General features: G+C 43.3%; 1 protein-coding gene across 1 annotated transcript in view; it reads left to right on the forward strand.

The window, feature by feature from the left end:
• Positions 1 to 4,722: 4,722 nt before the first annotated feature.
• Positions 4,723 to 23,006, forward strand: part of stab1 (stabilin 1) — a 126,187-nt gene continuing 107,903 nt past the window's right edge. Inside the window, exons 1-10 of the mRNA XM_083939036.1 lie at positions 4,723 to 4,826; positions 6,878 to 6,963; positions 7,270 to 7,339; positions 7,430 to 7,525; positions 9,116 to 9,229; positions 14,159 to 14,346; positions 14,500 to 14,636; positions 16,235 to 16,362; positions 18,426 to 18,502; positions 22,193 to 22,315. Coding sequence (XP_083795162.1) covers positions 4,739 to 4,826; positions 6,878 to 6,963; positions 7,270 to 7,339; positions 7,430 to 7,525; positions 9,116 to 9,229; positions 14,159 to 14,346; positions 14,500 to 14,636; positions 16,235 to 16,362; positions 18,426 to 18,502; positions 22,193 to 22,315 — 1,107 coding nt within the window. The 5' untranslated portion in view covers positions 4,723 to 4,738. The remainder of the gene's footprint in view (positions 4,827 to 6,877; positions 6,964 to 7,269; positions 7,340 to 7,429; positions 7,526 to 9,115; positions 9,230 to 14,158; positions 14,347 to 14,499; positions 14,637 to 16,234; positions 16,363 to 18,425; positions 18,503 to 22,192; positions 22,316 to 23,006) is intronic.

Consider the following 23,006-nt stretch of genomic DNA (forward strand, 5'->3'; position numbering starts at 1 on the left):
ACGTGGGACAGACCCAGCTCTGTGGAGGACGGACATCTGTCTGCACCGGAGAGAGGAAGAGAAGGAGAGAGAGAGAGAGAAAAGACGGACAGATGGACAGAGAGAGACAAAGACAGACACAAAGACAGAGATGCAAGCAAAGCCTAACAGTAACTATAATATCTATAGTAATGTGAATATGACTTATATGTTAAGACAGTTAATACAACAGAATAGTAGAAACAAGCACAGCTGAGGAGACAGAATATGAAAATGAAAATAATTATGGTGGCAAACATGATCAATGATGAGTAGTGGCAATAGCAGCTACGATACAGCTACAAAAACATTTGATCAACAAATAAAATATTATACTTTTAAACAGATTAACAAAGTTCAGCTCTCCGTCATCTCATCTCATCACATCTTCAGCCTCTTATCCGGGGTCGTGTCGCTGGGGCAGCAGCTTTAGCAGGGGACCCCAAACTTCCCTTTCCAGGGCCACATTAACCAGCTCTAACTGGGGGATCCTGAGGCGTTCCCAGGCCAGTGTGGAGATCTAATCTCTCCACCTGGTCCTGGGTCTTCCCCGAGGCCTCCTCCCAGCTGCAACATTTTAATGCAGTGTACACATGAATGCACGAATAATAATAATACTTTAATCTCATATATATGGAAATAAAACACTGTGGTTTCATCAATAAAGTGACTTGACTACTGCTTGATATCAATTCAATTCAATCTCCTTTATTTACCCAGGTAAAAAAAACACATTGAGATTAAAAACCTCATTTCCAAGAGTGACCTGTCCAATACGGCAGCACAGCGCGGTTACACACAAGACATGAATAAAAACACGCTCACACACTTCAGGAAAAACAAGAGTGGGATTATATGACAACAGTGAAATGACAAGATCCATTCATTCATTCATTCATCTTCAACCACTTGTCCCTGTCGGGGTTGCGGGGGGCTGGAGCCGATCCCAGCTGACATCGGGCGTGAGGCGGGGTACACCCTGAACAGGACGCCAGTCTATCGCAGGGCACATAGAGACGCACAGAGACAGACAACCATTCACACCTACGGGCAATTTTAGAGTCATCAATGAACCGAACACCTGCACGTCTTTGGACTGTGGGAGGAAACCGGAGAACCCGGAGAAAACCCACGCAGACACGGGGAGAACATGCAAACTCCACACAGAAAGGCCCAGGCCGGGATGCGAACCTGGAACCTTCTCGCTGTGAGGCGACAGTGCTAACCAGATCCAATTGAGCTTAATCTCTGTCTTTTATAATTAACTTGAATCCCCCCCAGAGCTGCGCATCGTTCCAGGCAGACGGGGCAGAACACAGTTCGGTTCTGACTCTACCTACAGAACCATCTGGAGTCAGAGGAGCAGGAGAGAGTTGGTATCAGACTGTGTTGGTTAGATTTCTGCTCCTATCCCTCAGGCGGCTCCTCCTGGTCGGTGTGATATCTCTCAGAGGGTGGATGTGTACACCTCCTGCACTTCCTGTGCCGCCGCCTCCACCAGCAGCTGCCCACGCGGCTTCAGCAACGTGGGCACGACCAACTGCAGGCACGTACCAGGTTACTTTGCAGTTGTACTTTCATGTCATTCTAGTACATCCACTGTCATAATGGTATTAGACATATTTATATTATTATCATAGTTGCTGGTTACTGGGCATCTCTGGGTTTCTCTCTCTTTCTCTCTCTACCCCAACTGTTCAAGACAGATGGTCGTCCACCATGGGCCTCTGTCTGAAGTTCCTGCCTGTTAAAGTCTAATTCCAGCGCAAAATCCTCCCATGGTCGTTTTCAGCACTTGCACAAATCAAATGAACTATCAAGCCAGTTTATTTTGTGTAACAAGTTTTAGCGGAGAAATCCAGGAGAGTCGCTAACAGCCGGACGTGGCTAACACTGATTAGCTCGGGTCAGTACGGTGAAGGCATTCAAACGTCTTTTTTAACCACTAATGCCGCTCAAAATAACACCAAACCTCTGCAGCAGCATGAGAAGAGTCCCTACACACAAAACAAAGCAGCAACAACGTAGTTAGTTAAGCCAGAGTTTATTAAAAGAGTGTTTTAGGGCGCACTCACACTGTCCTTCCGCACCGGGCCAAAACCGTTTTTTCAGCTAAAGCCTAGTGCGTTTCACCAGTGTGAGTGCACCCGCTCGCGCATAACCGCGACCAGCTGGTCGTCCACGGCCCGCCTGAGAGAGGTGGGCTTTTGTAGAGTGTGTTTGCACATGTACGAGCACAATGTCTATGGAGGTTCTGACTTCATTTATGTGCGCCTGTTCGGACATAGAAATTAGAAGGACGGACCATGCACGGACATTTAACAACAACAACAATGGCGGTGAAAGGTTCACGTTGGTGTGATGCGGAGGTGGAGTGTTTACTGCAGATTTGGTCGATGAAAAGATTCAAAAACAGTTGACAAGACGCACAAAAACTCAGAGGTCTATGGAAAGATTTGTAAACAAAGAGACGCAATGCATGTGACGTGTTACGGCGTGATGACGTATAGGCAGCAAGAAGCATTTGCGCGAGGCCCAGGCAGTGTGAGTACAAACGGGGCTGGGGTGCGGGGGAAAGGGAGGGGGGGACAAGTACCCTAAAGTCCGGGACGCGGTGCGGAAGTACAGTGTGAGTGCGACCTTAAAACCTTACCTACTGGCCCCTGTACCAGCTCCTCTCATAGTAAAGTCCATTCAAGTGGATTACCAAAGTCAATCCAACAGGAAGGAGCCCATTGATCATTTATTCCAGCAAAACACGTAAACTTTGTTGTTTGTGGCAGTTTGGTGAAATATAAGTCAATAATAGATGTAAATGTCCCAGACAGTAGATTTCCCCGCAGCACCGAAATGTCACACGGCGGGGTGGGGGCGTTTGTTGCCGGACAGGGCTACAGGTAGAGGTAGCATCAGACATAGCATCAGTCTTGGTGTGTAGGTATTTTTTGGTGTGCCCATGAGCACAGAAGAAGAATGTTTATGCTGCCAACACAGTGACATTTTTCACCGTGGCCTGGAATCACTGAATGCAACACACTGTGTGACTGCTGTAGAGGATTCCCCCATCCCTCATCAACCGCACCGTACTGGACTCTTCTTTTCCATGTCCCCAGAATAAATTGGAAGAGGCGACCAATTCCTAAATAAATGAACAAATGGTCCCGCTGTTAGCGACTTTTAGTGACTCTACCTGATTTCTCTGTTAATGGTTTTTGATTATTTGATGAATGTAAGTGCGGAAAAAGACCATGTGATGATTTGACACGGTAATCACACTTTAAAGGGATGTTTGTTTGGTGTCACTGTTGTTCATAGTATGGGGAACTGTTGGGTCGCCTAGAATGTGGTTTATAACAGAGGTGTCATAATAAGTTTAGATAGATGGATGGATGGATGGATGGATAGATAGATAGATAGATAGATAGATAGATAGATAGATAGATAGATAGATAGATAGATAGATAGATAGATAGATAGATAGATAGATAGATGGATGGATGGATGGATGGATGGATGGATGGATGGATGGATGGATGGATGGATGGATGGATGGATGGATGGATGGATGGATGGATGGATGGATGGATGGATGGATGGATGGATGGATGGATGGATGGATGGATGGATGGATGGATGGATGGATGGATGGATGGATGGATGGATGGATGGATGGATGGATGGATGGATGGATGGATGGATGGATGGATGGATGGATGGATGGATGGATGATAGATAGATAGATAGATAGATAGATAGATAGATAGATAGATAGATAGATAGATAGATAGATAGATAGATAGATAGATAGATTTACAAATAGATTGATAGATGATGACCAGCCTGACATTTCATAAGAAAAAGAAGTGTAATTTTCAACAATATGCCACAGTTTTCAGTGTTATTCTGGTCTAGAACTAAACTTCTGTTATGATTTGACATTATAAATAAAGTTGAATTGAACTGAAAATAGAAGTAGTAGTATATGCTGCCGCTTACCCCAAGTGAAGGAGTTCAAGTACCTCGGGATCATATTCACAAGTGAGGGGACGATGGAGCGTGAGTTTGGCCGGAGAATCAGAGCAGCGGGGGCGGTGCTGCAGTCGCTCTACTGCACCGTTGTGACGAAAAGAGAGCTGAGGAAGGCAAAGCTCTGGATCAACCGGTCAATCTTGGTTCCTACCCTCACCTGTGGTCATGAAAGCTGGGTCAGGACCGAAAGAACGAGGTCGCGGGTACAAGCGGCCGAAATGTGTTTCCTCAGGAGGGGGGCTGGAGTCTCCCTTAGAGAGAGGGGAAGAAGTTCAGCATCCGTGAGGAACTCGGAGTAGAGCCGCTGCTCCTTTGTGTTGAAAGGAGCCAGTTGAGGTGGTTCAGGATCATCTAGTAAGGATGAACCCTGGGCGCCTCCCTAGGGAGGTGTTCCAGGCACGTCCAGCTGGGGGGAGGCCTCGGGGAAGACCCAGGACCAGGTGGAGAGATTATATCTCCACACTGGCCTGGGAACGCCTCAGGATCCCCCAGTTAGAGCTGGTTAATGTGGCCCGGGAGAGGGACGTTTGGGGTCCTCTGCTAAAGCTGCTGCCCCCGAGACCCCGACCCCAGATAAGAGGCTGAAGATGAGATGAGATGAGATGAGATGAGATGAGATGAGTATGTGCTGCGAATGACAATGTTGTTCTCTTTGTTCTGCAGTTACGTGGTGGAGATCGGTGGCAGGCAGATGGAGCTGGGTGGATGTCAACACCTCTGTGTGAAGGGGTTCATGCAGCCACTATGCTGCCCACAGTACTGGGGTCCTCTTTGTCTCCGTAAGACACACACACACACACACACACACACACACACACACACACACACACACACACACACACACACACACACACACACACACACACACACACACACACACACACACACACACACACACACACACTAAAGCAGCCTACTAGATTGTTTTCCTGTCTGAGGACCTGGTTAAGACGACTAAATTTAAAAACACATCTCTGTCTTTCGGCCCTCCGTCCTCAACAAACCAGCGTAAAAGATGATAAAAAGGCTTCTAGGTGAAAAGGTCTAAAAACACACGTTTCAGTGTTGATGACACTGTGTTGTCTATTTTAAGCTGATTGTGTTCTGCTTAATGATGCTGCTATAGGCCTAGTCTGCCGGAGGATAATACTGTTGCTGATACTCTGAGCTTCTCTCCTCTCTGTCTGTATCATTCATGTCTCATCAGTGCATGTTACTAATTAAACTCTATGCTTGCCATCATAATTATCATCATTGTCATGTTCTGTCACTCTAGCTGTGCCTGTTTCTTGCTGTTCTGCTGTATTAACTGCCATAACTTGTAAGTCATATTCACATTACTTAAGCTAGCACTATAGTCACTCTTACTTTTGTGGTTGCTTGCATCTCTGGAAGTGTCTCTGTCTGTCTCTGTGTCTGTCTTTCTCTCTCTCTGTACATCTATCTCTCTTTTCTCTCTTTTTCTCCCCTTTTCTTGTCCGTCCTCCACAGAGCTGGGTCTGTCTGACGTTCCTGTCTGTTTTAGTGAAGGTTTTCGTTGCCACCGTACTCTACGGGGGAATTGTTGGGTCTGTGTAAATCATAAATAAGTCATAGAGTGTGGTCTTTACCTACTCTGTAAAGTGTCCTGAGATAACTTTTGTTATGATTTGGCACTTTAAATAAAATTGAATTGAATTGAATTGAATTATAACTGTAACTATTATATTCATATATTTGTATTCATATATTTATTAGCCCATATTGAGTTTATAGTTGTAAAAACTCTGGATTTAATGCTTTCAGCAGACCATTATTGCTTTAAACACAACCTATATAGGCCGGTCAAAGTTGATTTATATATACATTTAAAACAACCCCCATTTTCCCAAGTTTTACAAAATAAAACAACAGAAAAAACATCTGTAAAGCAGGGATGTCAAAGTCAAACACATCAGAGGGCCAAAAAAACAAATTTGCTACAAGCCGAGGGCCGGACTGGTTCAAAGTTTATTAAAACATATTAAAATGATGCATATAACCTATTGAACCAAGACCTAACACAGTGTACCGTATTTTATTTCATAATTAAATGAATAATCCAATATTTTTGTATCTGTCAGTAATTTTCCAACAGGCTCACAGAGAAAAACAAACTTGTCCTGTACATTAAATGAATAAAGCAAGATTTTCTTATGATTTTAGTTATTTAGAGGAAACATTTTCAAACAGGCAAACAGCAAAAAATGTCCTTCAAAATAAAACATGTTCCTTAACATCAAGATAAAGACACACAGCTTTGTGAACATGTGCTTGAAACACCCTGTTCTCATCGTTCACCTTCTGTTTAGCTGTTATTGGAGAGGGGGGCTGAAAGTTGACATCTACCCTGAATGATGATGAATAATGAACCCACTTGCGTCGCTGCAGTGAGTTTGCGGGCTACCGTTGCGTTGTGGGTAATGTAGTTTTGGTGCATTGGTGAAAAACACCAGCAGGCGGCTGTGGCGTGCGGGCCGGTTCTAATACTAATCAAATATCATCCCGGGGGCCGAAATCATTCATTCACGGGCCGGATCTGGCCCCCGGGCCTTGACTTTGACACCCATGCTGTAAAGTGTCCTTTATTGATCTTTATATACAGTCTATGGTGGGATCCAAGGGGCCACAGCCCCACCACTTAATACCCCTGGCTCCCGTCTTTTTTGGGACCACTGTGCTTATCTCCACTAATGTTAGTCCCCTTCATATTGTCTTTATCCTTAATTGATAACACCCAGAGGTGAGTGGAGACGCTGTTCTTCCTCCCACTGTACTGTGCTCACCTGTTTGTCCGTCTGTCTGTCTGTAGCCTGTCCCGGCTGGTCAGGGAAGACCTGTAACTTCCATGGGACCTGTATGGATGGAGACCTCGGCAACGGGACCTGCGTCTGTGATGTCAGTATCCTCTCTGTCTGTCCGTCTGTCTATCTGTCTGTCTGTGTGTGTGTGCCCATCCTACCTGCTGGTCAAAGAGTCAGGGATCAATATTGTTTCTATGTGGGGGACAGTTTCCTTAACTACGTATTGACAGTAATGTGTGTTAGTTTCATATATTTCTGTTTGAGTGGGGGCACTGAGGACGTTGCGGATACGGAAATATAGTGGGGGTTTTGTTTGCTTTTTAAAAATCTAATCTAGATTATTTAACTCTTGGTGTTATTGCGAAATAATAATATGATGTAATGTAATTTCTCCATTTAGGACGGCTACTCAGGTTTTGCCTGTCAGGAGTGTAAGAATCAAAACTCCTTTGGAGAAAAGTGTGATAAAGGTAGGCTCTCTCAAATATGACATAGCAACGGTTTAATCAGCGTTAAACAGTTGCTGAAACAAAACCCTGTGTATGTGTTTGTCTGTACAGAGTGTGACTGTGTGCATGGAGTGTGTAATAAAGGCCCAGAGGGTGATGGACAGTGTTTGTGTCAGCCGCCATACACTGGGAAGCGCTGTGATCAAGGTAAGACCATGACACGCTGGATTATACTGTATTAGATTAAATAAACCATATAAAGATATATCAGACTATATCACTGCATGTTGGTTCGATAAAATACGTAGATTTTTAAAAATATTATTAGGTCAATTATTTTGTCCTGACCCCAAGTGAAGGAGTTCAAGTACCTCGGGATCATGTTCACGAGTGAGGGGACGATGGAGCGTGAGTTTGGCCGGAGAATCGGAGCAGCGGGGGCGGAGCTACAGTCGATCTACCGCACCGAAAAGAGAGCTGAGGAAGGCAAAGCTCTCGATCTACCGGTCAATCTTGGTTCCTACCCTCACCTATGGTCATGAAAGCTGGGTCATGACCCAAAGAACAAGCGTCCGAAATGGGTTTTGTCAGGAGGGGGGCTGGAGTCTCCCTTAGAGAGAGGGTGAGAAGTTCAGCATCCGTGAGGAACTCGGAGTAGAGCCGCTGCTCCTTTGCGTTGAAAGGAGCCAGTTGAGGAGGTTCAGGATCATCTAGTAAGGATGAACCCTGGGCGCCTCCCTAGGGAGGTGTTCCAGGCACGTCCAGCTGGGAGGAGGCCTCGGGGAAGACCCAGGACCAGGTGGAGAGATTAGATCTCCACACTGGCCTGGGAACGCCTCAGGATCCCCCAGTTAGAGCTGGTTAATGTGGCCCGGGAAAGGGAAGTTTGGGGTCCCCTGCTAAAGCTGCTGCCCCCGAGACCCGACCCCGGATAAGCGGATGAAGATGAGATGAGATGAGATTTTTAAGAAAGAAAGACAATAAACTTGCAACTATTTAAATGCTGTTTTCAGCATTTACATGAAACTAGCAGATTTCTAATATAGTGTATGTAGTCTAGCAAAATATGCTATGACACTACTACCAAATTTGTTTTAATTGACTTGATAGATAATGTTATATTTTGATCTTTACTAAAGTGAACACTGTCCTGTACTAACATTTGATATATATTAACTTTTTAAACAATATACTGTGTTTAATTCGATATAAATGTATGGATTCAATCATTTTATGAATTCATTATTGTAAAAATAATAATAATATATGTTCCCTGAAAAACATGCAAGTAGGTTTCAACTGGACTGACTTGATTTTGACAGATAGGGGGCACAAAAATGTTTTTGAAAGCACAGAAGGACACATCCAAAAAACGTGTTTTCATTTAACGAGGTGTACTAAAGTTTTGTTGTCAAAACACAAACAATCTAAAAAGAACTTTGCCTGAATAAAATAAAATGTAAAACCGGCAAAATGATTTGAAAATCATGATCACAGAATAAACAAACAGGTTGGAGTGCCTTGTTTTCTTTTTTTCATGGTTGTTTTTATTTCTTTACATTCAGCAAAACTTCCTGTAATTTCTTGTCTTAATGACACATTAAAGACACATTAAAGACACATTAAAGACACATTACGGTCAGCACCAAATAAGGATTAAGGTTTTAAACCCCGCTGCATGTCAGCTACGCGCGTACACATGTTGCATTTATTGCTCCAGTTCCTTTTTGCTGTCTATCTGTGTGGTGTTTGATTGTTGCACGCTCTGAGCTGCTGTTGTGTCTGTGTTGTTGACAGTGAGTACCAGGTGCAGTAACTGCAGCCCTTACTCGTACTGTAAAGGAGAGGGAGATGCCGCCGACTGTGAATGTTTGCCTGGCCACAGGAGGACGTCAGCGGGCAAATGCGCAAGTAAACACACGTCTCAACAGCCATCGTGGATTACTCTGTTTTATTGGATCCCAAATTGTGGTTAAAGCTTTAAGCGCATCCAGGTTTGATGATAGGAAGTGTCAAGACTTGAAGATTAACTTCATAGGAAGAATAATATCTTTAAGACGATGTGGCTTCTTCCAAACTATTCCTATAACAACTCCTGAAACCTTCTTTAAAGAGGGGAATTCAGTAATTTCTTTGTTCATTTGGTCAACTAAAGCAAGTAGACTGAAAAGAAGACGTTTGCGTTATCCAGGAGCAGAAGGGGACTTAATCTCCCTAACCTAGAGCATCATGTCGCAGCTCAGTCTTTTTATATTGATCTCATAACAAATAAAACAAACGAGGACCCATGGATAGTCAAAGAAAACAATCAATTACAGTGCAACAGTTTACTGTTAGCACCCTTTTCCAAGGACAATGTCAAATCAACAGATTTTGTCTTTAATAATAGATCAAAAGCTTGGAATAAAATAAAACCTCCAGCAAGAAATAGGGCTTCCCAGGCACATAGTGATATGAAATAATCCATCGATTAATATACGGAGCACGCAGCTACACTGGGAAACATGGCTAAAAGGTGGAATTCAGGAGTCAGATGTCACAAAGCACAACACTGTGGTACCTTTAAGCAAATTAAAAAGTAAACACAACCCAAGAGTATACAGAATTATTTAGGTATATGCAACTTAAAAAACTGGATCACCTGCAATTTATTCTTGGGGAAGAACACCAGTCCTGAAATATCCAATATCTTAAGCTAAAGCGACAAAAAGAGGAGACTGATTGGTTGTATGTGCAATTAGCTGATACGCACAGAAAACAGCGACATATTATTAGAGAGTATATATAATAAGTGGACTGAAGACCCAGGCATTGATGTTAAAGAAAAATGGAAATAGTGTTTGTTACGACATACAGTTTAAGATAATAATAAGAGTAATGAGTAGGGATAAAATATGCAAGTTTGATGACAAATTGTCTGATATATGTATAAAATGCAACCTTTATGGCGGGGTTGGGCAATCCCGGTCCTGGAGGGTCACTGTCTTGCATGTTTTAGGTTTCTCCCTACCCTAACACACCTGAGTCTAACAATAATCAAACTGTGACGAGCATCAGCTGCTTGATAACGATCAAATCATCAGACTCAGGTGTGTTAGAGCAGAGAGAAACCTAAAACATGCAGGACAGCGGCTCACCAGGACCGGAATTGCCCACCCCTGTTTTACAGTGCTACAGTTTACTGTTAGCACCCTTTTCCAAGGACAATGTCAAATCAACAGAGTTTATCTTTAATAATAAATCAAAAGCTTGGAATAAAATAAAACCTCCATCAAGAAATAGGGCTTCCCAGGCACAAAGTGATATGAAATAATCCATCGATTAATATACGGAGCACGCAGCTACACTGGGAAACATGGCTAAAAGGTGGAATTCAGAAGTCAGATGTCACAAAGCACAACACTGTGGTACCTTTAAGCAAATTAAAAAGTAAACATGACCCAAGAGATACAGAATTATTTAGGTATATGCAACTGAAAACTGGATCACTTGCAATTTATTCTTGGGGAAGAACACCAGTCCTGAAATATCCCAATATCTAAAGCTAAAGCGACAAAAAGAGGAGACTGATAAGCACAGAAAACAGCAATATATTATTAGAGAGTATATATAATAAGTGGACTGAAGACCCAGGCATTGATGTTAAAGAAAAATGGAAAGAATGCTTGTTACGACATACAGTTTAAGATAATAACAAGAGTAACGAGTAGAGATAAAAATGTGTAAGTTTGATGACAAATTGTCAGATATATGTTTAAAATGCAACCTTTATGGCGGGGATGGGTAATCCTGGTCCTGGAGGGTCACCGTCCTGCATGTTTTAGGTTTCTCCCTACCCTAACACACCTGAGTCTAACAATAATCAAACTGTGACGAGCATCAGCTGCTTGATAACGAGCAAATCATTAGACTCAGGTGTGTTGGAGCAGAGAGAAACCTAAAACATGCTGGACACTGGCCCTCCAGGAGCAGAATTGCCCACCCCTGCTTTACAGTGCTACAGTTTACTGTTAGCACCCTTTTCCAAGGACAATGTCAAATCAACAGATTTTATCTTTAATAATAAATCAAAAGCTTGGAATAAAATAAAACCTCCATCAAGAAATAGGGCTTCCCAGGCACAAAGTGATATGAAATAATCCATCGATTAATATACGGAGCACGCAGCTACACTGGGAAACATGGCTAAAAGGGGGAATTCAGGAGTCAGATGTCACAAAGCACAACACTGTGGTACCTTTAAGCAAATTAAAAAGTAAACATGACCCAAGAGATACAGAATTATTTAGGTATATGCAACTGAAAGACTGGATCACTTGCATTTTATTCTTGGGGAAGAACACCAGTCCTGAAATATCCAATATCTTAAGCAAAAGCGACAAAAAAAGGAGACTGATAAGCACAGAAAACAGCGATATATCATTAGAGAGTATATATAATAAGTGGACTGAAGACCAATACATTGATGTTAAAGAAAAATGGAAAGAATGCTTGTTACTACATACAGTTTAAGATAATAACAAGAGTAACGAGTAGAGATAAAATGTGTAAGTTTGATGACATATTGTCAGATATATGTTTAAAATGCAACCTTTATGGCGGGGATGGGTAATCCTGGTCCTGGAGGGTCACCGTCCTGCATGTTTTAGGTTTCTCCCTACCCTAACACACCTGAGTCTAACAATAATCAAACTGTGACGAGCATCAGCTGCTTGATAACGAGTAAATCATTAGACTCAGGTGTGTTGGAGCAGAGAGAAACCTAAAACATGCAGGACAGTGGCTCTACAGGACCAGAATTGCCCACCCCTGTTTTATGGTGTCTCGCTTTTGGTATTGCAGAAGTATTAAGAAGATCTGGGAGGAGAGTTGGTTATGTAAATATACTAACAGAAAAATTATATATTGTCTCCAAGAATATTGAGGGGATGAGATGTCTGACTAGTTGGCAGACACCTTTTTCCTTTCTTATCCTCAAAAAACTAATATTGCACAACTGGGAGAATAAGGAAGCACCCTCAATAGATGCCTTAATTAAGTACTACCTGTGTATCGAAAGATTAATGTCAGAGGATAAATATAAACAATATGAAAGCCAATGAAGCCAAATTCATAATGACCTCTAGAGCATGTCCTCAGAACCATTTTTCTTTTTTGTCTTGAGCGTGTGTGTGTGTGTGTGTGTGTGTGTGTGTGTGCGTGCGTGCGTGCGTGCGTGCGTGCGTGCGTGCGTGCGTGCCCTTGAACTAGAATAAGAACAGAGTCTCTCTCTTGCTCTCTAGCTACAGAAGAAGGATAAGAAATGACTAGAGTCAGAAATAGACCCAGAACTATTCTCTTTACTCTTATTTTGTTTCCAGAACTCAAACCAGGGCTAGAACAAAACCTTGACCCTTAAAGGAACACTTCACCCATTTACATGAAACATTGTATCGTTAGAAACAAAGTCATATTTTGAACGGTCGTCCGTCATTCCCTCATTTTCTCCTGAGACGGGAGAGACGTATCTACCTCTAACCCTCCCTGCTTTAAGTGTAATCAAAGGGTAATTTTGCGTCATTTAAAGTGTTAGAGTGACGGACTCTGGTTTATAATTTTTCAAACCCGCCTATAGGGGGTGGGACCAGCTGACACTACAGACCTATTAAAGATCAGTGGCTGGGACTTCACTTGCTGAAACTTACTTGGAAGCTAAGCTAAGCTAAGCTAAGATGACAGGCGCTGTGGAGAAAGCTGATGAAGAAACATCAGGGGGCTTTCAAAGATTGATGCTCGAATCAGATGTTCGTGGCTACCTTTACGAGCCAAAATAAAGCCTAGAACAGCTGAAGCTGGAGAGGGGGGCGGGAGGCGTCTACTGCGGCTGCTACAGCCGATTCAGAAGACTTGCATGTCACTGCAGAGGACGAGGTGCATTATGGGAGTTGGTGTTTTTAATCCACAAGTGCCATCAAGTCACTTTTTGCCTTTTTCGGTCAAGAAGGCACCAAATTAGAAAGGGATGTTACATTTCGACTACATAGCTGACCTTACCTGACTACGCCAGATGGATGCGCATAATTTGCATTTGCTCTGCATATCCTTCTGGAAACTCTTGGTTGGAAATTTTTTGGGGAGAGGCGAAAGAAATGGTTGCTGATTGGATAAATCTTCTGTCTGTCACCACCTATGTTGGTGATAGACGGGCCAAATCAACCAATCAGATCAACGAAGCATATGACCTACTAACAGAGAGTTGAGGCAAAGTAAACAACATTCCGATAAAGGATATTTGCGGTTTATATAACGTGAATTCACGGATAAAAGGCACAATTTCAGGAGCCCAGTCGTTATTCCAACACAAGGATCCAAGAGAAAAAAGCGTTAGTTAGTTGATTTAGTTGCTCGATAGCTGCGCTCATCTCGTCTGCGGAAGCCACCATGTTGTTTACACCGCACAGTCGCTTCTCGCTGCGTCACACTTCGAGCTGCCTCAAAACCAACGCTGATTGGTTCAGTCGCTTGGAAAACTCCAACTCCAACTCCAAATTTTCTCCAGCGCAAGTTACCAGACTGATCTACGGGTAAAATACAATGTGACCATCCTTATCACGCTAGGCTATATATTACCCACTCTCAATACAGATTGTTTCCACCGGTGAAGTTTTCCTTTAACAATTTCCTTTGTCTCATTTTCTGTTTATTACCCAACAGAACCAGACTAATCGTACTAGAGCTATCTCTTGTTTTTTATTTTATTTAAGTGAACAGGGATTTTATGTGAATGTCTTTTTTTGTTTTGAGATTTGATAAATCTAGAGTCTCATTTGAACTGAACTAGATCTTTACTTTCCTGTTCAGATGTTTGCTCAGTGAGGGACTGTGATGTCAACGCGCAGTGCTCCTCACAAGGGTCAAAGATCAGCTGCGCCTGTAAACCGGACTACCAGGGCGACGGCAAGATCTGCGTACCCAGAAACCCTTGCTCTGAGAACAACGGAGGGTGTCCAGTCAACTCTACTATATGTGTCTTCAAAGGACCCAACAAGGTTAGGATACCTTCAGAGACAAGACCAGGACACGATCTAGAGCAAGACTTGTCCTTGACTAGAACCAGGACTAGAATGATTATAACTACCAGGACAAAAGAAAAATCTTAAAACTGTGTTTAACCTCCATCTGTCTGTCTTTCTGTCTCCCAGTCCAGCTGCGAGTGTATGTCCGGGATGTCCCCTGTAGGCGGAAACGCTGAGTTTGGTTGTCAGCTGGTCTCTGCGTGCTCAGCTAACACCTGTGACCCAACAGCACTCTGTCAAACTGAACTGGATGGACAACCCAGGTCAGACACACAGACACTTGTCTTTCCGTCTTTTGTTCTCTAGAACTAGAGCGAGATCCAGACATAAGACTAGAATTAGAATCAGGCCTAAAAATAAGTTTTAAGCTATAAGAATCAGAACCAGAGGTCGTATGAGACCACTTGCTTTGCCTCTTCTTTCTCTTGTTCTTGCCAGAACCATGAACTACAACTAGACTCTAACTCTCTTTTACTCTCTAGAACTATAATCTGAACTAGAACATGTTATCTGTTTAACATTTGACATTGATAAGAACCAGAACTGGACCCAGAATCAAGATATACGTCTTTACATCTATTTCTAAATAAATCAGGAGGTAGACCCTTAAACAAAACCCCTCTCTCCACCTCTCTGTTTCTTGCCCTCCAGAACCACACTAGAACCAGGACTAGTACTAAAGCGAGAGTCAAGTCTGAAACTAGGAATAGTACTGGAGCGAGAAACTAGTCTAGAACCAGTACTAATCTAAGAGTCAGGTCCAGAACTAGGACCAGTACTACAGGGAGAGTCAGGTCCAGTACTAAGACAAGAGTCAGGACTAGAACTAAGACCAGAACTAAAACAAGAGACAGGTCTAGAACTAGGACCAGTACTAAAACAAGAGACAGGTCTAGAACTAAGACCAGAACTAAAACAAGAGACAGGTCTAGAACTAGAACCAGTACTAAAACAAGAGTCAGGTCTAGAACCAACACTAGTACTTTAACAAGAGTCAGGTTTAGAACTAGGACCATTACTAAAACAAGAATCAGGTCTAGAACCAAGACTAGTACTTGAATAAGAGTCAGGTTTAGAACTAGTACCAGTACTAAAGCGAGAGTACAGTCCACAACTAGAACCAGTACTAAAGCTAGAGACAGGTCTAGAACTAGGACCAGTACTAAAACAAGAGCCAGATTTAGAACTAGGACCAGTACTAAAACAAGAGTCAGGTCTAGAACTAGTACCAGAACAAAAACAAGAGTCAGGTCTAGAACCCAGACTAGTACTTTAACAAGAGTCAGATTAAGAACTAGGACCAGTACTTAAACAAGAGTCAGGTCTAGAACTAGTACCAGAAGTAAAACAAGAGTCAGGTCTAGAACCAAGACTAGTACTTTAACAATAGTCAGATTTAGAACTAGGACCAGTACTAAAACAAGAGCCAGGTTTAGAACTAGGACCAGTACTTAAACAAGAGTCAGGTCTAGAACTAGTACCAGTTCTAAAGCTAGAGACAGGTCTAGAACTAGGACCAGAACTAAAACAAGAGTCAGGTCTAGAACTAGGACCAGTACTTAAGCTAGAGACAGGTCTCGAACTAGGATCAGTACTAAAACAAGAGTCAGGTCTAGAACTAGGACCAGTACTAAAACTAGAGTCAGGTCTAGAACTAGGACCAGTACTAAAACTAGAGTCAGGTTTAGAACTAGGACCAGTACTAAAACAAGAGTCAGATCTAGAACTAGGACCACTACTAAAACTCGGAGTCGGACCCTGTTACTCCACCGTTGGCTTTTTGTCAGTTTGTGTGCGTGTGTGTGTGTATTGATGCAGAATCATCAGTAACCCCCCCCACCCCCCCCCCTCTCTCTCTCAGGTGTGTGTGTGAGGCGGGTCTGATTGGTGACGGATGGCGTTGCTACGGTAACCTGATGGAGCGGCTGATAGAGCTGGACAGGAGTGGAAGCCAGAGGGAAAATCTGACCGGAGCCGTCGCCATGTTCGGTAAAAAGAACCACAAATAAAAAAATGTTCGCCATACTGAAGTGAACTACTTCAGCGGTGTGAATCACGGATTTGACAGAAATGAAATTGATTCCTCAAGTTGTTGTTGATGTCAGAATCAGACTCCGAATTCCCTTTATTGTCATTATTGTACTTAGTACAATTAAATGTTGCATAGCTTCTCCCGTACACATATCAAAACAATAAATAAAATCAAGATAGAAACAGAAACACAAAGACAAAATCAGTAGGCAGCAGCTTTAAATAACATGAAAACAATATTCTTTTAAAAGTGTTTAAAATGTATATTTAAAAAAAAAACGTGATTCAATACAAATTATTAGTTTGCTTCTTTGTTCTTCTTATGAAAGCACAATTACGGCCGAAGCTGTGTATTCATGAAATAAACAAGCACTTACGTGAAACCACAGAATTAATGTTTGTAACATTATCGTAGGGCTGTCCCGAATATCATTAAGAATAAACGACAGTTAAAGACAGCAAACACAGTGAAGATTCACACCCTGAGTTGGAAACACTCTGCTGCAACCTTAGACTGTATAAAAAATGGACATTACCTCTCCGTCGAGGTCCGTTCTCTCCACTTGATCCAATCGTACTCGCCTATGGGAAAAAAAGGGCATGTATGTGACATTGGGGGGAGGGAGGTACGTCCATCTGGCTGACGTATACCTCCCAGGTGAAGTGAAGGCCAGAGGCTAGCTGTCACTAGCCTGTATAGAAAATGGACGTAGCATAATGGTTGGGGTCCGTTCTCTCAACTTGATCCAATCGTACTCTCCTACGGGAGTTGCCATCTTATCTTTGACTCTGCCTCATTTCCTTTTACCAAAAAAGGGCATGTATGTGACGTTGGGGGGAGGGAGATATGTCCTTCTGGCTGACGTATACCTCCCAGGTGAAATGAGGGCCAGAGGCTAGCTGTCACTAGACTGTATAGAAAATGGACGTAGCATAACGGTTGGGGTCCGTTCTCTCAACTTGATCCAATCATCCTCTCCTACGGGAGTCGCCATCTTGTCAGACTTTGACTCCGCCTCATTTCCTCTGACCAAAAAAGGGCATGTATGTGACGTTGGGGGGAGGGAGATACGTCCACCTGGCTGACGTTTACCTCAGAGGAGAAGTAAGGGCCAGAGGCTAGCTGTCACTCAAGAGACCACGCCTTCGCCATCATGAACTTTAACCTCCAATAATATGAATACTAGCCTGGTACAAACACATTCACGACCCTCAGTGTTGTCATGGAGATTTGACCTAAACATACAGACTAGAATTTCTTTTTTGTACCAGGCCTTAAACAGGTTTAATTATGCTGTTTAATGGGGGTCAATGAGAAACTGCTCAATTGTGAAACCTGCCCCTAGTGGACACTCTGAGAACTGACAAGTTTGGCACGTCCTTATTGGATCAACCAGGAAATCGCTGTGGTGGGGGCTTGGCTGCAACACATGTCTTCTGGTTTAAGGAAAGGCGTGATCTTTTAAGCATTCTGTTATTTTACAGTTTTGAGAATACAAAATGAATATCTGAATACCTACCCAACAAACAAATATATACAAATAGTCGAATATTCAAGTCCAGCCCTTCATTATTTATTAAGACACAGTTAGCAGTCATTTTTCTACTTGTCTGTTATTGTTGTTGTTGTTGTTGTTTTGAAAGTTAAGGTTCTTCTTGTCAGTCAAGTTAGTTATATGATAAGGATGTCTTCTCTCTTTTAGCTGACAGTTTCGGCTGTACTCCAGGCTTCCTCAGAGCTGCTGTTTTCTTCCGGGTATGACGTGTTTTATGAAAACCGGGAGAAAACAGCAGCTCTGAGGAAGCCTGGAGTACAGCCGAACCTGTCAGCTAAAAAAAAAAGTAAGAGGACATCCTTAACATATAACTGATTTGTCTGACTAGAAGAAACTTTAGCTTTCAAAATGGATACAGAAGACATTGGGGATACAATCGATCTGTTGTTGTTGTTGTTGTTGCTGCTGCTGCTACATTGTGTCTTTACTGTGACCTTTGACCTTTGGTATACGTGTGTGTTTCAGAGAAAGGCTGTTCTGTGCTGCTGAGTCACAACGGGCCCTTCACAGCTTTCATCCCCCTGCTGAAAACACCTCTGACTGTAGGTCACCTGTCCGTCTATGTGTGACTCTAACATTTCAAAGTCTTATTTAAATGATCTCCTCAATGTTCCTCAGCACAGAAACACACAAGTCCCCTGGATATTGTAACCATCTTAAGTATTTCGGGTTTTGTTTCTGCAAAAAAACTTATTGGTGAATGGTTCAAAAGAGGTGTGAATCAGCGCTGTTTCAAATTCAGAGATGTTGTAAACAAAACCTGTCACCCTCGCCGGCTCAAAATAACTTCTCACACTTCACTTCTCTGTTGTGTTGTCTGAGGTGTTGCTCCTCCGTGCTATAGGACATCAGGTTGTCTCAACTATCTTCAACATCAGCTTTGCACCTCTGATTTCTCACCGTAGAGCAGGTTTTCTGAAAATGACTGACATCCTGTTGCTTGTCTGTCTGTGGCTGCATGTCTGGACGCACACAAGAGTAGGGCTGCACAATAAATATTTCATATATCATCATCGTGATAACAAGTTGTGCAATAAACACATCGTGAAAGACTGCAACACGCTGAGAAACTCAGAGATGTTTTGTGTTACTTGGAAGAGAGTATCGGTTTCAACTGCAATTTAAAATATAACTATCATTCTTTATTTTATGTTGAGTGATACATGTGTTCAATAAAATAATGTTGGAAATCATTTCCTTTTAACCTCAAAGCAATTTCAGTCAAAAACGACTGGACTGGTTGTTTGTCTAGGAAGACGTTTCACTTCTCATCCAAGAGGCTTCATCAGTTCATGTACGCATCTGACCAGGCTGGGACTGGACCAGGACCAGGACCAGGCTGGTACTGGTCCAACTTACTGGTGTGGAGATCCAGGTATTTAACCTTTCACAAGGCCGATGATGTCACTGGAACCCTTTGTGCTCCATGTGCCCATGCCCGTTGTTAGAGTGACAGTCGTTGGTGGAAGTTGGTGAGGAAAGAGGAGTAAAAGAAGCCATTTATGTAAAAGTGGAGAAACCATCGCTAAACAGAGGAGGAGCTCTGAGACACCACTTATCTCCAATTTACAATGCTGCCCTTTCATCCCTTCATTCAACAATCTAACCTCAGTCACACATGGCCCCGTGTGACTCCAACGACTGCCGTTAAGACTCAATAGAGCACTAACGAAGTCGCAACCAACTTTCCACCAACGACTGTCACTCTAACGACGGTCGTTGGCAGTTGGAGCACAAAGGGTTTCAGTGACATAATCGGCCTTGTGAGAGGTTAAATACCTGGATCAACACACCAGTTAGTTGGACCAGTCCCAGCCTGGTCCTGGTCCTGGTCCTGGTCAGACGCGTACATGAACTGATGAAGCCTCTTGGATGAGAGGTGAAACGTCTTCCTAGACAAACAACCCAGTCCAGTTGTTTTTGACTGAAATTGCTTTGAGGATAACGACGACCTGGACAAATGAGAACCTTCACAGGCCCATTTCCTTTTTTGTTATATTTTAGCAGTGTACTGAAAGCAGCAGAAATTCATAACTGAGTACACTTTAAGATCTATTTATTTATCACAGGTAATAATGTTATCACATATTTTCCTCATATACCGAAGAATTTAGTTTAGGTTTGTTGCTCCTTCAGTGTCAAAAAATGTCAGAAGATAACACATATTAAATTTCACACCTCTCGTCACCTTTTCCCATCTCAATCTGATCACACCCACACGCTTCGAGCGCGGCCTGAAAACAGAGACAGACGACTAGCGACAGATGGTCAGTACAAATTAGTATGTAGGTGTTGACTTGAGACTTAAAGGTTTCCATGTCAACTTGATGAAATCCAAAGATTTTTGATTCAATAATTTAATAATGCGAAGGACTGACCAGCACTGAATCTCAAAAAAGAAAACTAAAGAAATCCATATCTTCATCATTATCCTCAAAGCAATTTCAGTCAAAAGCAACTGGACTTGGTTATTTGTCTAGGAAGACGTTTCACCTCTCATCCAAGAGGCTTCATCAGTTCATGTACGCATCTGACCAGGCTGGGACTGGACCAGGACCAGGACCAGGACTGGACCAGGACCAGGACCAGGCTGGGACTGGTCCAACTAACTGGTGTGAGATCCAGGTATTTAACCTCTCACAAGACCGATGAATTCACTGGAACCCTTTGTGCTCCAAGTGTCAACGCCCGTTGTTAGTGTGACAGTCGTTGGTGGGAAGTTGGTTTCGACATAGTTAGTGCTCCATTGAGTCTGAACGACAGTCGTTGGGGTCACACGGCTGGTCCATTTCCAGCCTGGTCAGATGCGTACACGAACTGATGAAGCCTCTTCAAGTCCAGTTGCTTTTGACTGAAATTGCTTTGAGGATAACGACGACCTGGACGAACATTCACAGGCTTATTTACATCAATTAACTTGTACACATACAAGAGTGTGTTTGTATATCTGTGCAACAATGCTGAAAAAGAAGGATATAGTTGAAGCTAACAATGTTGGTGATCTTGTACCTAGCAGAGGAAGCACACCTGAACAAGAAAACACTACAGACGCTTTATAAGTTTTTATATTCGAGTCTCCCTTAGAGAGAGGGGGAGAAGTTCAGCATCCGTGAGGAACTCGGAGTAGAGCCGCTGCTCCTTTGCGTTGAAAGGAGCCAGTTGAGGTGGTTCAGGATCATCTAGTAAGGATGAACCCTGGCCGCCTCCCTAGGGAGGTGTTCCAGGCACGTCCAGCTGGGAGGAGGCCTCGGGGAAGACCCAGGACCAGGTGGAGAGATTATATCTCCACACTGGCCTGGGAACGCCTCAGGATCCCCCAGTTAGAGCTGGTTAATGTGGCCCGGGAGAGGGAAGTTTGGGGTCCCCTGCTAAAGCTGCTGCCCCGCGACCCGACCCCGGATAAGAGGCTGAAGATGAGATGAGATGAGACCTACATAGCATTTAAAACCATAAAGCGAGGTACCTTTTTCCAGCATAATATAAAAGATCTGGCGCTTTTGTGTACAACTGTGCTGCCTACATACATAACTGGTGAAATCCAGAGAGAGAGAGAGAGAGAGACAGACAGAGACAGAGAGAGAGAGAGAGACAGAGACAGACAGAGACAGAGAGAGAGAGAGAGACAGACAGAGACACAGAGAGAGACAGAGACAGACAGAGACAGAGAGAGACAGAGACAGAGACAGAGAGAGAGACAGAGAGAGAGACAGAGAGACAGAGAGACAGATAGTGCTTTGAAATACTTGTTATAATTTGATGGCAGTTGTGAAAGATTTGGTTAAACCTCTGCTATGGGAAAGGACATCAAAGAGGAAGCCCCCCCAAAAAATTAATGCAGTAAAAGTGACAAAAAATTAGACCAAATACAAAACCTCCACACGGCTTTAGATCACAGCGGCGTGGTCTGAGGGGTCGGATGTTAAAAGACCCAAAACGCCCTTTGATCCCTGGTTAGATAGTTGTATCAGAATCATTTGGGCCTTTTATGTCACTTTCACAGTGTAAGTAAAATGTCGCTTCATTCACAGTTTACAGCTTTGTATCTTTTTCCAGTTTTGAGCTTTTAAACATTCATATATCTTGGAATAGAGTGTGTGCAGATGTCCTTGTGGGTCCCCGTGGGATAACTGCCTGTTTGGTCAACAGCTGTTACATGCAACACACTTCTAGTCTGTTTTCAAAAGCTAGTAGGAGGAATATTATTGATCTACTCACCTCCACTGTCTCTACAGGGCGTTAATGAGGAGCTGGTGTGCAAAAACCACCTCATTCTGGGTCAGCACCTCTACAAGGACCTGGAGGGTCGAGACCTCAACCTGTACGGAGGAGCCAGATTGAGGAGTAAAGGCAACAAGGTAAGACTTCCTCTCCAAACTCCACAAACCAGTTAACAACTGTAGACTCAAGTCATTTAATAGATGTTAATGACATAACCCAAAGCTGCATTGCTGCATTGACGATTTTAAGTTTGTAATTCAGAGGGCAGTGTTTAGTTCGCATCTACTGATATGAGTGGAAAAGCTTCATTTTTCTTTGACCTGAGTCTTAAAATGTTAAAACTGAAGTATTAATGTTTGACGCTCACAGCAGCGAAACTGTAGATGGAACAAATACTCCAGTAAATGTTAAAACTGTTAAATCAATCAAAGACAATCATCTCATCTCGCGGGGGCAGCAGCTTTAGCGGGGGACCCCAAACTTCCCTTTCCCGGGCCACATTAACCAGCTCTAACTGGGGGATCCCGAGGCGTTCCCAAGCCAGTGTGGAGATCTAATCTCTCCACCTGGTCCTGGGTCTTCCCCGAGGCCTCCTCCCAGCTGGACGTGCCTGGAACACCTCCCTAGGGAGGCGCCCAGGGTTCATCCTTACTAGATGATCCTGAACCACCTCAACTGGCTCCTTTCAACACAAAGGAGCAGCGGCTCTACTCCGAGTTCCTCACGGATGCTGAACTTCTCCCCCTCTCTCTAAGGGAGACTCCAGCCCCCCTCCTGAGGAAACACATTTCGGCCACTTGTACCCGCAACCTCGTTCTTTCGGTCATG

This window comes from Echiichthys vipera (genome assembly GCF_963691815.1).
Source record: "Echiichthys vipera genome assembly, chromosome: X".
NCBI lineage: Eukaryota > Metazoa > Chordata > Actinopteri > Perciformes > Trachinidae > Echiichthys > Echiichthys vipera.